The sequence below is a fragment of the Dunckerocampus dactyliophorus genome, chromosome 15 (assembly GCF_027744805.1).
Source record: "Dunckerocampus dactyliophorus isolate RoL2022-P2 chromosome 15, RoL_Ddac_1.1, whole genome shotgun sequence".
NCBI classification, from domain to species: Eukaryota; Metazoa; Chordata; class Actinopteri; order Syngnathiformes; family Syngnathidae; genus Dunckerocampus; species Dunckerocampus dactyliophorus.
The window spans coordinates 681,879-697,593 of NC_072833.1; the positions used below are offsets into that span (position 1 = coordinate 681,879).

Consider the following 15,715-nt stretch of genomic DNA (forward strand, 5'->3'; position numbering starts at 1 on the left):
CGTGTGCCCTCCGAATCAACAGGAGATGACCGTCAAACGGAACTTGATGCAGGCCTTCAGAGAACTTTAGGGGCCTAAGACACAGAGGGTGGTACCCCTCTATGAGAGAAGATTCACATGAAATATCAATACTTCCCCTCCATCTCCCCAAGTGCAAATAGCTTGCACTTTAATTTTTAGAGCTCTTTGGAGACTCCCAGAGGCCCTTTTCACTCAGACTGGTGGTGGAGATGGGAGGCAGGCGTGAGACCCTGCGGATTCCTCCCATGGCCCATAAGCCCCTCGATTTGACTCTAAAGAGGGAATAATGAGCTTCTCTGCTGTTGTGTCCCTCCCTAAACCTCCATTCACAAGTACTTTCTGGTTCTGCTTTTTACACATACATTCGTTTTAAAGGAGTCTGGGATTAGCCCCGCACCCCCGTTACTCCAGAATTCCAATTGGTCCTTTCCGCATCAGTGCTCGTCCTTTGGACTCCTGACAACCTGGGAGTCTTTTATCTCCTAGCGTGAAGTTGCTTGTTAGCTGCTCTCATTGAAATACTACAGTGCAGGCTAACTGGATTGTTAGAAAGCTAAGGACCAGGGTCTGGACTCCTACCGTCACAATCCCAAACGGCTAACACAGTCCTGATCAATATTTTACCACCAGTTGAAAAATTGCAAGACTTTCCATTTTGCTCTGTTGAATCTTAAGGAGTGACACTGTCCATCAGCTGATCAAAAGTTTAAGGTCATAACTTTAAAAAACAGAAATACCCCCAAAACGCAAATAAAATGTTGCAAAATGCAGTAATGAGTAGCTGCGCCAGTCTTGTAAATGTGGTGAAAAGTGGCTTTGGGCGTGCTTGATGCCAGTGTGTCCAGGAGGCTGGTGGGAATGTTGCTCCAGGTGGGGAAGATGGCTTCACGGAGGGCATCCACTGTCTGGAACTCATGTCTGTTTTTGTAAATCCATCCCCAAATGCTCTCCATTGGATTCAGATGAGGGGAACACGCAGGATGGTCCAAAAGAGTGAGCTTATTCCTCTGGAAGAAGTCCTTTGTGAAGTGTTGAAGTCATGACCACACAGATGAGGGCCTTCAGTCACGAGGGACCCCCCCTGCAACATCTCCACATAGCCATTGAAGGATCATGATGATCTTCTATATGACGGAGCTCTAGCGTTTTTGTAGTAGGTCCCTTAACAGCGTCTACACTAGGAGTCCCAGACCACTGGGTCATGGCCCGGTACCAGTGGGCGGTACCAGTGCCGAAGTGGGCTGTGGAAAACTTTCAAAAGCAATGATTTGTAAAGACATCGAGGAAAAGGCTTCTTGAGACGTCATCTGTACTTCTGTGTAGAAGGTGTCGGACGTTTCGCTCCTCATCCGAAGATGAGGAGCTACGAAGGACTACGAAGAAAAAATAACAAGTCTAATTAGTGATGCCAACACATATGAGCAACTTAAAAGGGACCCATCCAGTAGGTATAAGAAAGAAATCATACACTGTCTCCAAAAGTTAGAGAAGGAAGAACTAATTGACAGACAGATGTATCATAGGTTATACCCTGGGGAGGCTACACCATGTATCTATGGCCTTCCAAAAATCCACAAGGAAGGGTTTCCCCTCAGACCCATTGTCTGTAGCATTGACTCTACCACGTACAATGTAGCGAAATATGTAAAAACAGTCTTATCCCCATTGGTAGGCAACACTGATCATCATATAGAGAACACAAAAGGGTTTGTGGCGAGCATCAAAGACCTCAGATTGGAGCCAGAGGAAACTTTGGTGTCTTATGATGTGACTTCACTTTTCACATCTGTCCCCACCTCAGCAGCAGTCTCGGTGGTGAGGAAGAGACTGCTCGAGGACTCAACTCTGCATCGGAGAACAAAACTTAGTGCTGACCACATCTGCCAATTACTGGAAATTTGCCTTAACACCACATATTTTCAGTTTAGAGGGAAATTCTACAGACAAATTCATGGTTGTGCTATGGGCTCACCAGTCTCACCCATAGTGGCGAATCTGTACATGGAAGAGATGGAGAAACAGGCTCTCACATCCTTCTCAGGGACAAAACCAAGGCACTGGTTTAGATACGTGGATGACACCTTTGTCATAATCAAAAAACAAGAAATTCAGTCTTTCACAGATCACATCAATGCGGTGGACACCAATATCAAATTTACTCGCGAGGACACTAAAGAAAACCAACTAGCCTTCTTAGACTGCAAGGTAATTATAGGAAAGGACAGACAGCTACTTACAGAGGTCTTTAGAAAGGCCACACACACTGACCAATACCTGCTTTTTGAATCAAACCATCCACTACAACATAAACTAGGGGTTATTAGGACCCTCCAACATAGAGCGGAACAAATACCAACTAGTGCTGAGGGAAAGAAAAAGGAGACACAACATGTCCAGAGAGCGCTCTCAACCTGTGGGTACCCACGGTGGGCTTTTAACAAATGTCAAAAGAAGAGAGTAGGGAAAGAAACCCAAAAGCCCACAGAAGCAAAAAGGAGAGGAGTGGTAGTCCCTTATGTAGCGGGGGTCTCCGAAAAACTCCAGAGGATCTTATGGCAACACAAAATTCCTACCTATTTCAAACCAGTAAATACCCTGAGACAAAAATTAGTGCATCCTAAAGACAAGGCTCCAAACCAGAAACAGAGCAATGTGGTCTATTCCATCCACTGTAAAGATGAGGAATGCAAAGAGCACTACATTGGGGAAACTAAGCAAATGCTCCAAAAAAGGCTTTATCAACATCGCAGGGACAATGCTAGTGGTCCTCAATCAGCAGTACATCTACACCTGAAAGCTACCAATCACTCTTTTCAGGACAGCGAGGTTAAGATTTTGGCCAAAGAAAACAGATGGTTTGAAAGAGGAGTTAAGGAAGCTATTTTTGTCAAACAACAGAACCCATCATTGAATCGGAATGGTGGTTTGAGGTTTAATTTGGACCCTGTGTTCAGCAGGTTACTGAGACCAAAACCCACAGCTCTTAGTCTTGCAAATGAGGTGAAGGCAGGGCCGAGCCAGAACAATAGATGCTAACAAGCCAGTATCAGAGTCGTTCATACCCAATTCAGGGAGCGACACTTCCCTTTTATCGTAGGTGTGAATAACAGGATAGGATTATACCACTGCTCCGCCCAGGCTTAGTGTAACGAACCAATAGGAGGAGGGTGTTGGCACACCAATTCCGCCCACTCTTACTGTATTTAAGGCCTAAGCTACCAGCACTTATTAGTTTGCTGACGAAGCTCTTCGGATGAGGAGCGAAACGTCCGACACCTTCTACACAGAAGTACAGATGACGTCTCAAGAAGCCTTTTCCTCGATGGACAACTCCTGTACGACTGAGAGCCTACACAGACGCATTGCGACCAACTTTGGGAGAGACATCCTTCTGCTGGTACGTAGCTTAGAAAAGGCCACTCTTAAATTAGCAGATTTAAGGAACCACCTCAGATTTAATCTTAGATGCAGGCAGAGTAGGTTAATCCCCAAATGCATGAGGCAAGCGTCCCTTGAGCAAGGACACTTGGCAAGAAAAATGCAACAAAACTACATCAGAAAAATACAGAATTTGAGAATTAGGAGGCTTAACATAGAGATAAAAAATAAACAGTCTGAAGTAGAAACCTTCTATCAGAGATTGCAAACCAAGCTTACGCACGAAACCTATCAGGAGGTTTGTGAATTTACCAAATCAGGTTATATGAAGCACCATAGCAAAACCAAAGAAAGGCATAAGGGAAAATTCCAGAAACTTCTATTGGAAAATCGACCACAGCTTGTCGTAAACACTAAGGATGGGGGGAATCAGACCAATACTAAAGAAAATTGGATCAAAAATCTGTCAGACAGAAGCCTCTCGGAGACAGAGAAGGCAGTATTAACCAAGGGTCTCAACTTCTCAGTGACTCCTAAAACGATACCCACAGTAGACTATATCACAGCAGCTGAATCGGCCATCAGGAACAATAACCTTTCTAGAACAGAGGCAGGGGACCTTCGTCTGAGAATATCGGCCCTTCTCAGTAGTGCCAAACCACCACCGTCCAATATCACGTTAGGTGAGAGGAAAGCATTAGCGGCTCTGCAGAAAGATGAGAGCATCACCATCTTACCGGCTGATAAGGGCAGATGCACAGTGGTTCTCAACACATTGGACTACGAAGAAAAAATAACAAGTCTAATTAGTGATGCCAACACATATGAGCAACTTAAAAGGGACCCATCCAGTAGGTATAAGAAAGAAATCATACACTGTCTCCAAAAGTTAGAGAAGGAAGAACTAATTGACAGACAGATGTATCATAGGTTATACCCTGGGGAGGCTACACCATGTATCTATGGCCTTCCAAAAATCCACAAGGAAGGGTTTCCCCTCAGACCCATTGTCTGTAGCATTGACTCTACCACGTACAATGTAGCGAAATATGTAAAAACAGTCTTATCCCCATTGGTAGGCAACACTGATCATCATATAGAGAACACAAAAGGGTTTGTGGCGAGCATCAAAGACCTCAGATTGGAGCCAGAGGAAACTTTGGTGTCTTATGATGTGACTTCACTTTTCACATCTGTCCCCACCTCAGCAGCAGTCTCGGTGGTGAGGAAGAGACTGCTCGAGGACTCAACTCTGCATCGGAGAACAAAACTTAGTGCTGACCACATCTGCCAATTACTGGAAATTTGCCTTAACACCACATATTTTCAGTTTAGAGGGAAATTCTACAGACAAATTCATGGTTGTGCTATGGGCTCACCAGTCTCACCCATAGTGGCGAATCTGTACATGGAAGAGATGGAGAAACAGGCTCTCACATCCTTCTCAGGGACAAAACCAAGGCACTGGTTTAGATACGTGGATGACACCTTTGTCATAATCAAAAAACAAGAAATTCAGTCTTTCACAGATCACATCAATGCGGTGGACACCAATATCAAATTTACTCGCGAGGACACTAAAGAAAACCAACTAGCCTTCTTAGACTGCAAGGTAATTATAGGAAAGGACAGACAGCTACTTACAGAGGTCTTTAGAAAGGCCACACACACTGACCAATACCTGCTTTTTGAATCAAACCATCCACTACAACATAAACTAGGGGTTATTAGGACCCTCCAACATAGAGCGGAACAAATACCAACTAGTGCTGAGGGAAAGAAAAAGGAGACACAACATGTCCAGAGAGCGCTCTCAACCTGTGGGTACCCACGGTGGGCTTTTAACAAATGTCAAAAGAAGAGAGTAGGGAAAGAAACCCAAAAGCCCACAGAAGCAAAAAGGAGAGGAGTGGTAGTCCCTTATGTAGCGGGGGTCTCCGAAAAACTCCAGAGGATCTTATGGCAACACAAAATTCCTACCTATTTCAAACCAGTAAATACCCTGAGACAAAAATTAGTGCATCCTAAAGACAAGGCTCCAAACCAGAAACAGAGCAATGTGGTCTATTCCATCCACTGTAAAGATGAGGAATGCAAAGAGCACTACATTGGGGAAACTAAGCAAATGCTCCAAAAAAGGCTTTATCAACATCGCAGGGACAATGCTAGTGGTCCTCAATCAGCAGTACATCTACACCTGAAAGCTACCAATCACTCTTTTCAGGACAGCGAGGTTAAGATTTTGGCCAAAGAAAACAGATGGTTTGAAAGAGGAGTTAAGGAAGCTATTTTTGTCAAACAACAGAACCCATCATTGAATCGGAATGGTGGTTTGAGGTTTAATTTGGACCCTGTGTTCAGCAGGTTACTGAGACCAAAACCCACAGCTCTTAGTCTTGCAAATGAGGTGAAGGCAGGGCCGAGCCAGAACAATAGATGCTAACAAGCCAGTATCAGAGTCGTTCATACCCAATTCAGGGAGCGACACTTCCCTTTTATCGTAGGTGTGAATAACAGGATAGGATTATACCACTGCTCCGCCCAGGCTTAGTGTAACGAACCAATAGGAGGAGGGTGTTGGCACACCAATTCCGCCCACTCTTACTGTATTTAAGGCCTAAGCTACCAGCACTTATTAGTTTGCTGACGAAGCTCTTCGGATGAGGAGCGAAACGTCCGACACCTTCTACACAGAAGTACAGATGACGTCTCAAGAAGCCTTTTCCTCGATGGACAACTCCTGTACGACTGAGAGCCTACACAGACGCATTTGTAAAGACACTTCATAAAAAATAAAAAAAACAAGTTTTGTAAATAACTACATTGAATATATAATACCATTAGGCCACAGTGGCCTAATGGTTAGCATGTCAGCCACACCGTCAGGAAATCTGGAAGATCTGGGTTTGAATCTCCGTTTTGGGCATCTCAGTGTGGAGTTGTGGTGCAGAAGGTGAGGTTGATTGGAGACTCTAAATTGTCCATAAGTACGAATGTGAGTGTGAATGCTTGTTTGTCTATATGTGCCCTGCCATTGGCTGGCCACCAGTCCAGGGTGTACCCTGCCAGCTGGGATAGGCTCCAGCATAGAGCCCACAACCCTAGTGATGAGAAGCGGCATAGAAGACTGCTGGATGGATACAATGAATGTTTGGTAAATGCATATACATTTTATGTATTGTTTTGTTGGAAACATTTGCTGTTTTTAATTTGATCTTTTTCTGAGGCACTTATTTTGTTTGGTGCAGTCAGACAGGATAAATGTGCAGTGCTTTAATTGTGAAGGCTTCCATTGTGCATTACATTACCCCCTCAGGCTCCCCAGCCACAGGTTTCTTGGAACAGGAACCGTTCCGGGGGATTACTGCTCTATATGACGGGGGTTGATGTGGTGCTGTTTTTTTTAGGACCTACTGCAAAAATGTTTGTCAAAGATCCTCGACATGACAAGAGTATCTGCTGTTTTTAGGAAGTCGTGTCCTTCCAGTGCCACATTTGGCCTGCGAGCTGCCAGTTGACGAGCGCTGCTGTAGGCTTTCCACAGCAAGAACAGAACAAAGTGTATCCCTGTATGTACTCTATGTGTGTATTATTATTATTTTTATTATCATTACTGTGATGCTTCGTTTCCAGCCGCTCTCACAGCAGCCTCAGGCTCAGTTGGAGTTCGGCCAGCTTTATGAATCAGTGTTTCGTTACCGTCAAATTTCCACACATCCTGTAAACGCTTCCCGATCCGCTCATCACCACCGTCATCTCGGACACACGTGCATGTGAGCCACAGCTCCACGGGGGGAATGTCCGGCAAGATGGATGGAAATGCATCAGCAATGAATACACAACAACTTCCCCCTCATCCCTTACGTAGTCCAGATGTTGGACTTCTCTGCCCACCGCAATGTGCTTCCACTTGTTTATTTATGCACTCGTTCCTGTAGAGTGGATGTGGGAACGGGATGGGCACCCACGTGAAGGCGGTCAAGTATCGCTAGAGAGATTATCTGGGTGCTGTCTTGTCCGTGACGGGGTTGCATGACCCCATTGTACACCCGGAGGTTGACCTGTGACCTCTTGGGAAGGGATGAAACCTCCCATTGCCAGCTTCTGTGGCGCACAGCAGTGGTTCTCAACTGGTGGGTTGGGACCCAAAAATAGGTCGCAGACAGCGAGTCAAAAATTCAATTGAAATATGGAATATACCGCTGATGTTTGACTTATTATTTTAAGCAATAATGTAGTCACCTTCTTCCTCTTTTCCTTGACAAAATGCCATCAAAAATTCCTCTAAAATGCACTTTGGACATGCAATCGTGTGTAGTAACTTTCAAAAGATGATCATTTTTTGAAAATCCATTGGCTTGGTTTGACTTAAAAGTATGCAAAATCTAAATAATCATTTGAATATGAATTAATAAATATAAAATAAAATAAATTGTAAACAAAAATAATAACAAAATAAAATGACTTAAAAGTACAAAACAATATGACTTAGATAAAAACATAAAAAATAAAAATGACGTGATTTGGCGCTGTTAATACGTACAAATAAAAAAATCCTCTTTCAACAAAATGCAGTGCAATTGGGCACATGTGGGACGTAGTTGCAAATGTGGTTCATCAGATGAAAAATGGTAACTATTTGACAGCCCTAGTAAATATTAGGGATACTCCGATCATGGTTTAATGCTGCCGATTCCGATACCGATCATCCAGGACTGAAATCGACTGATACCGATACCGATCACATGGATTCATTATACATTTTTAAATTGATTTATAATGCTATGCCCTTATTAATAGTGCTATTGGCCAGGGGTGCCTTATAAAGGGGAAAAGTCAGGACACTTCCAAGGTCCCTTGCCTGCCAAGGGATCCAAAAAAATGGGTAGTTACTAATAAAATTAGCATTTAATTAATAAAGGGGGGCAACATGATTTTTTTTTAATGGGACCCAGAATTACTGGCGGCACCCCTGCTACTGACTATATGACATTTTTCACAGAACTTGGCTGATTTTGATCGGTGGCCGATGGATCGGAGCCCCCGTTGTTACCGTCCTTATGAGTAGAACAAATGACCTCCTTGCTTCTGTGTTTCCAGCGGTGAAAAGGCCGTTTATTCATGGCCTTGATGGGGATCAAATACGGCATAAATGAGCTTTCTCACGCTTCAGACGCGCTTAAGATGTTTGTGTACTTTTGTAGAGTTGCCGTCATAAGTGCTTATCCAGATGTTCCTTCAGGTAGATGTTTGATGACCACATGCCGCTTGTTCAGCCAGTGATGTATTAGGTGACACCCCCAGCCCTCGCAGCCACGTACGTGTGATGGGAAAAAGTCCAGACTTGCACGATTATCTCCCGACCCTCCCGTCCTCCCTTGTCAGTAATAGTCACTCATTTTGTTTTCCAAATTCCGCCCCCTCACTTGTCGTAATCGGACCCCCGGATACTTCCTGGTGTGCATACCGGTGTCGGAGCCAATCACTCACATCTTTTCCACACCGCCTGACACAAAAAGTCAGAACTTTGCTACTGTTCTTCCTCTGCTCCTCCACCGGCCTTTGCACCTTTTTCCTCATCCTGGCGTCCCGGTCCTTTGCTGAGAAAGAGGCTGCTGCGTGACCCATGGTAACCTGCACTGGGTGGGTTGGCGAGTGCAAAGTGAGCAGGAAGTGGCAGAAAGGAAGTGGATGCTGTTCGTACCTTGAACTTGATGAGGCGTCATCGGGTGTGATACAAGCCGGGTGCTTTTCCAGTTGAGGAGGTGAAAGGTGGAAGGACAGGGTGGGACGTTTACCAAAATAATCACCGTGGTCCATGGGCGGGGCAGAACAGTTTTTTATGTTTGTAAATAACAGGAATGAAATGTCAATGCACACTGCTGCTCAAAGGTCTTAAGATGGCGTGTCACTCTTGCATTGTTCTTGGCATTTTTGTAGCAACAAATGACTTTCTCCTGTTCAACTGATGTTCACGAGGGTACACAGTTTGGACAAACATGAAAATGACAACAAAAATAGCTGATAAGAGCACAGTGCTATCGCTACTCATGGTGATGTTGGTTATTAGGTTGCTAGATATCAGCTCTTAAATGAAACTCATATGATCTGTGATCATGTGATCATCATTATATGTGTCCAAACAAATGTACCTTTGGTTGTTGAAATGGATCAATAAAATGAAGAAACAAGGGTAGTCTAATCATTTCCATGACCGTAGCGCCACACTGTGTTCGAAACACTGCTTTTATGCAGACAGAGGAGGTAGTAAGTACTGCAGAACTTGGAACCCCTGTAGGAATGAGTTGCACCCACTGCCGAGGCTTGATCAGCGTCCATTTATTTAACAGCTTTCAATTGTTGACCCATTTTGTGGTCCCTGAAACAGTATCATTCTGAAATACACATTATTTTTCACCTGGACTTTCTATAAATAACTATAAATAAATGACATTCTATAAATAACTGGAAAAATTGGGGTGTTGTAAAAGTTTTGACCAGTTGTGTATATCCATTTCATTTAATAAGTTGATTTCACTTTGGGGTGAAAGTTGGCCAGTTAGCCGCCCTGCCCGCCATGTCCACATAAACAGGGTGTCTAGTGTCCCCCCTATTTTTACCAGCAGGCGCTGAAAGCCTCTGGAAGCCCCTCGTCAATAGGCATCTCATTCCTCCGCCAGCGGCGTGTCACCATTTATTAAGTCGTCATTACTCAGACCTCGACTCAAATAGATGGGGCGAGGATAGGCCGGGCTGTTGCTGCGCTCCCTAAAGGGCAACCCCTCAAAGGCGTGTTCCAGCAGATCGATGCGGGTAGCCGGGCAGCCATTAGCCGGGCTAATGCAGACAAATGGTGGGAGTGGGTCGGTAGAGGCAGAGGTCGATGGATGGAGAGGACACTCATGTCTGTCTGCACATCTTGTTGTTTTGGGTAAACAGCCAAAAAGGCTATTTAGACTAAAAGGGTGATGAGATACGGGCGTGCTGAGTGACGTGGGGATGGAAACCAGCGCTCAAAGGAAGGCAAAAAGCTGAAAGACTTTGGCAGACTCGACCAAAACACTCGCCAACCCGGAAAAACAGTTGCACTTGCTTACACCTTTCCAAGACAGTAACAGATTCCAACATGGCGGTGCTGGAGCATGACGGTACCCTTATCTGAGCCCGGTGGATGGGGGGGCTCTTTTGAGTTTCTTGTGGCGTGCCATTCGACACATCAGCGCCCGTGTTTATCAAAGCTTTTATCACCTCAACACCCCCACTCACCCGGAGGAAGCAGCACACCACAGCCAACCACCTGCGGGTGAACTGGGGGTGGTGGTGGACTTGGGGAGGGGAGGTTGGCTTCGCCGCCCCCCGTTGCTGATGTGAATGACTTTCCCAGAGACTCCACGGGTTGACCGCCTATTGGCACCAGCTTTCCGGGGGTGGGCAGAGGGAAGGTAAACAGACACAAATGACTGTAGAACGTAGAAGGTGATAACCTTGGGCAAAAATATCACAGTTTCCTGCTATTATCATTACAGCTCTAAAATGTGTTACTTTGAAATATATTTGTTGAAAAGAGAAAAAAAGTCAAGTCAAAACAGTCATTCGTAAACCATATAACAGTCAAGGCGATGAAAGTGGAACATATGTAGAGTCATCCCTCCTTTATTGCGGTTAATTGGTTCCAGACTGGACCGCAATAAGTGAATTTCCACAAAGTAGGATTCAATGTTAATAAACAAGATATTTTTGTAGATAGAGCACAGAAAACCTGTTTAGGACTTTCTGAATACAGGTTAGAACATTTTTAGAACCATGTAGACACAAAATAACACCCCGATAACCACTTTACACCCGTATTAGTCTTTGTTTACATCACATTAGGCAGGCTACGGGATCACAGCAGGGACAAAAGACGGATGCCGCTAGCAGAGCAAGCTACCGAGCTAACTACGTAGTTAGCCTCTCCAGGTGTCTTGTTCTAAAGTTAAGAAAGTGTTTCAAACAGAGTTGGGAAGAAGGACAAAGAAGGGAAGAACTTACCATTTCCACACGGAATGAGAGGAGAACCTTTTTTTTATTCTATCTCAGCCATGGCGTGTCCGTCTCTCACAACCTTACCCATGCCTAGTGACCACAATACCACACATAACTTGTATTTCAATATTTGTTTTACGAATAATACGCCATAAGCAACCACGAAACAGCCACCATTTATTGATTCATAATTTTTTTAAAAAGCGTGACATAATGAGGGACGACTGTGTTAAAAAAATATATAACGGAATTCTTTCTAAATAAATAATAAGCAAATAAAATGCAGTTCCCAATGCAGCCTACCGTGGCTAATCCTGCAGGTCACGACAATAAATATGTTCTTGGTTCAAAAAGAGCAAAGCGAAAAACAAGTAGCTCAAGAAGGTCACAATATAAATAATTCAAAAGAAAATAACTTGTCGTGTTACCTTTTTATGGAGGTGAACGTGCAGGTCACACGTTTCCACAAACTTCCATTTCCAGGTCATGTGATTGTTGTTAGCAACTGAGACGTCATTAAGTGGTTGTTGCTTGTAGTTCAATGGAGACTAAACGCTTTATAGCATTTACCCTCCACTCCGGTCTCGCTGTCCATCACATCTCCACATTTGGTGGCCCTCGACGTGAGTAATATGCCGACCGATAGCGCGGCTGTACCGGCGCTGCTCAGTGCTGACAAGGCAGCTAACGCCGGTGCTACCTGTGCCTGACTTTTGGCAACAAAGCACCCGCTTTTGGTTTCAACACATGGAAGCCCAGTTCTGACTGCAAGGAATAACACAGGACGTGACAAAGTATTTCCACGTGGTAGCTGCACTGGACCTCCACTTTCTCTCATACCACAGCAACCATCAGGGGTAGGCAACCAGCGGCTCCATTCAGCCTCCTTGTCTTGGCTCCTTTGGTCATGACAAAAGAAAAACAAAGGTATTTATTGTTAGTGTAATGATCTATATATTATTGCACTTTGATTAATTTTATATCTTGGAGTTGGAAGTGAAATTTTAACATTGAATGTTTAAAAATGTTTCTAATTAGCCATTTAAAAGGTGGGTCACATCCATGTCTACGGCTCTTGCCTTACCTGCAGGCGGCTTCCTGAGCATGCAATCCCTGCAGTAAGCTAACCATGAATACATCAAAACAATGCATATTTCAGCAATTTTGGTCACAAATGAGAGCCTACATTTCCGTGTGAAGAGCAAAATCATATCTCACTGCCCGGATATAGGGAAGATCAGCATTGAGTGTCACAAACAGTCACCTTAAAGTCACATTAAACACATGAGAACACCAGCATTGGCATGCATGAAGCTCATGGTGGTTCTTCATATTGTACCATGGATGAAAGTGGTCAGTCAGAAACTCTACATACTTTGCTGAGGTTATTTTCACACCTTCAACAACCATAAAGGGCCTACCAGCTCTCTCCCAATGAAAACATGAGTCGGCCGCCTCCTTGCTGACATCACATCCTTGTTGAGATACGCTGGCCGTACTCTACTTCATCCATCCGGACCACCTGAAGGTTGCACGGCCCTCATCAGCAAAATGCATCTTCATGTATTTGTTGGCCCACTGCAAGTGTTTGTGCTTGTGAGTATTGGTTAGGGGTGGCCTGATAGTAGGTTCATGTAGAACTGCATGCCTGTGGAGGAGGTTGATGGGACTCGAGAGGCACCAGCAGCTTCAAATACCTGTTTGCTGCTTTGTAATGGCTTTTAGCAGGCGCTCTCTTCATTCCATACAATTGTCTGGCACAGACATTTCTCATGATGCTTTCATCAGCACAATCCCACCTGTCGTCTCAATCAGCCACAAAATTCTTCACCGTACCAAAGTTTTGGTGAATGATTGAATATTTTCATGTCTTGTCCGAGGCTTTGCAAGATTGGACGCTTTTTTGTCAGCAGAGATCCTTTTTCTTTCCCATATTGCTTGAAATCTGTGGCATGCTTAATAATGTGGAACAACATTTTGAAGTGGTTTTCTTGTCATTGGGCCCACTTGGCAAACTAATGATGACAGATTGATATCAGTGATCCAAAGAGCCCCAAGACACAATGCCATCCATCAATCATTGGAAAACACAACGTTTGACGTTTATGATACTAAAATCCTATTTGTATATTTTATGTTATAATTATGTTGATAGCACTGCAAATCCTTGGCGTTCTCTCAGTGAGCTTCAGGAGGTCACCTGAAATGGCTTTCACTTCACAGGTGTGCCTTGTCAGGGTTACTTGGTGGAATTTCTTGCCTTGTTAATGGCGTTGGCACCGTTGGGTTGTGTTGTGTTTGGCCTGTACTGAATGTGATATCCGTCACATTTCATGAAAGAAATCAGCAGAAAGAATAATCCACAAGGTCAGAACCTGCAGCACGCAGATAGAGACGTGTTCTATAGGAAATGGCGTCCGTGCTTCTCTGGTGGCGCTACATAGAACATCAAATGAAGTGGACCCTTCTGGTCCGGGAAACACTTGAGCAATCTTTGCTTCGTCTGAATGTCAACTGAAAGAATCATTTGTTTTGTTCTGACAAAATAAAAAGTTGATATGGTTAAACTCTAGTCGGCTTCTCAGTCCGTTTCCTGCATCTCTAAAAATAAAATCCTGTAAAAGAAATCTCATCTCTCGGGGTGAAAGAAAACAAAAATGCTGAGCATGTAATGACAAAAAAAAAGAAAAAGGAAATGCAGGCGGATGAGACAACACTACTCATGTTTGTGTTTCATGGTCGCTGTCAAGTTATCCCGCCCCCATGGCTCTCTCTCCTATCTCTCGCTCAGCTCCCCTCCCCTGTCTTCCAGTCCTCTCTCTCTCTCTCTCTCTCCGGCAGTCTGCTGGAGCTCCGCACGAGGATTAGAGGCTTGCTGTGGTGTCAGACAGAAGACTGAGCATACAGTTCTCCAGAAGATTAGGGGGTCGTAGTGGACAAATTGAATTTGGTCATTCATCTCGTTTCCAAGCGGTCGGCACCTTATTGCTGAGATTTGACCTGACTGATAAACCACAGGGACTACCTTCTGGACCTCCACACGGGGAGCCATGTGAGCTGCACCCCACTTCCCCAACACTCTAAGCTGGATCCCTCCCCATCCCTGGATCATCCACCGTCTGGACTCCCGTAGAGGGAATCTCTGGGCCGGTTGCCCCTTGGAGCCACTCTTCTCGGGGGACTGGTTGGGGTGTGAGTGCCCCCCTGGTCTGGAGGCCCGCCGGCAGCACTCCAGCACCATGGATTACCTGTTTGGCTTTGTGGTGCTGCTGTGCGGGGCGGTGCAGCCGGGAGTAGGACTCGAGCCCAAGCACAACGTCCCCAGGCTAAAGCTGTCATACAAGGGTAAGCCCGTTCTCCATTCACCTCCAGTCAGCTTGTCGGGTCTCTTGCATTTTTCCTCATGTTGAGTTTTTCTTCCTCTGATTTTGTCTATTTTGGTCAGTAGTTGCTTCCAAAGCATCTCCCGTGAACTTCTGTTACTTGGCTTCTCTCTTACAATTTCATGTAACGTGTATCCAGATTGGTTCCACATGCCGAGGAAAGGGCTCTTGCCTGAAGGTAAATGTATATATTGGTGCTGGCGCACTGTGCAGCGCTGCTAAGTGCTCTGGACAGCCAAGCAGAGCCTCCGTTTTAATGGCTTCTGTCCCAAAAAAGGTGGAAGGGGTGGAGGGCGGCTTCAGTTCTGACACAGGGCCTTTCTTTAAGGTGGATCCAAAATGGAACCGGAGTTTTGATGACAGGCTTTTATTTTCTTTTTGGATGTTGAATGGTGCACGTGTACATTTTGGAAGTACACTGCAAACATGTCATTCCGTCCCCCCTGTGTTATTTTAAGGGGAGACTGCGGAGTGCCGCCTCTTCCTCCCGTCACGGCTGCCTCCCTCCCTCCCTCCAAACTTTTCCCACCTCCCTCTGAATAATAACATTTTCAGCATACTTTGGAGAGGTTCGGAGGGCGGCTATTGTGGTTCTCGCCCTAAAACATGATCTGAAGTACCCGGCTGTGGAGCGTGATCTTTTTTTAGTCTTGCGCGCTCTCGTAAAATCTTTCCCTTGGAAAATTTATGATCAATCGCCGCCAATTTGCAACAGACAACAGGACTTTGCGGTGGAAGGTTCCCTTGTGTGCTCTATTTTAGAAATCCAGTGTTGAGGGTGAATGTGATGTTTGCCATCCTAATTGGTGTTCTATCTTTGGCCGGCTTCTTTGCTTTAACTTATATTTAGCGGCCTGCTATATGACATGTTTCATCCTTCCGACGTTGTAATTTTGGGTCGATTTGTT

At 44.8% G+C, this 15,715-nt stretch overlaps 1 protein-coding gene across 1 annotated transcript in view; it reads left to right on the forward strand.

Moving 5' to 3' along the window:
- Positions 1 to 14,246: 14,246 nt before the first annotated feature.
- The window catches only part of sema3aa (sema domain, immunoglobulin domain (Ig), short basic domain, secreted, (semaphorin) 3Aa), a 44,638-nt gene continuing 43,169 nt past the window's right edge, over positions 14,247 to 15,715 (forward strand). The window contains exon 1 of the mRNA XM_054800956.1: positions 14,247 to 14,769. Within this exon, the coding sequence (XP_054656931.1) occupies positions 14,664 to 14,769 (106 nt within the window). The 5' untranslated portion in view covers positions 14,247 to 14,663. The remainder of the gene's footprint in view (positions 14,770 to 15,715) is intronic.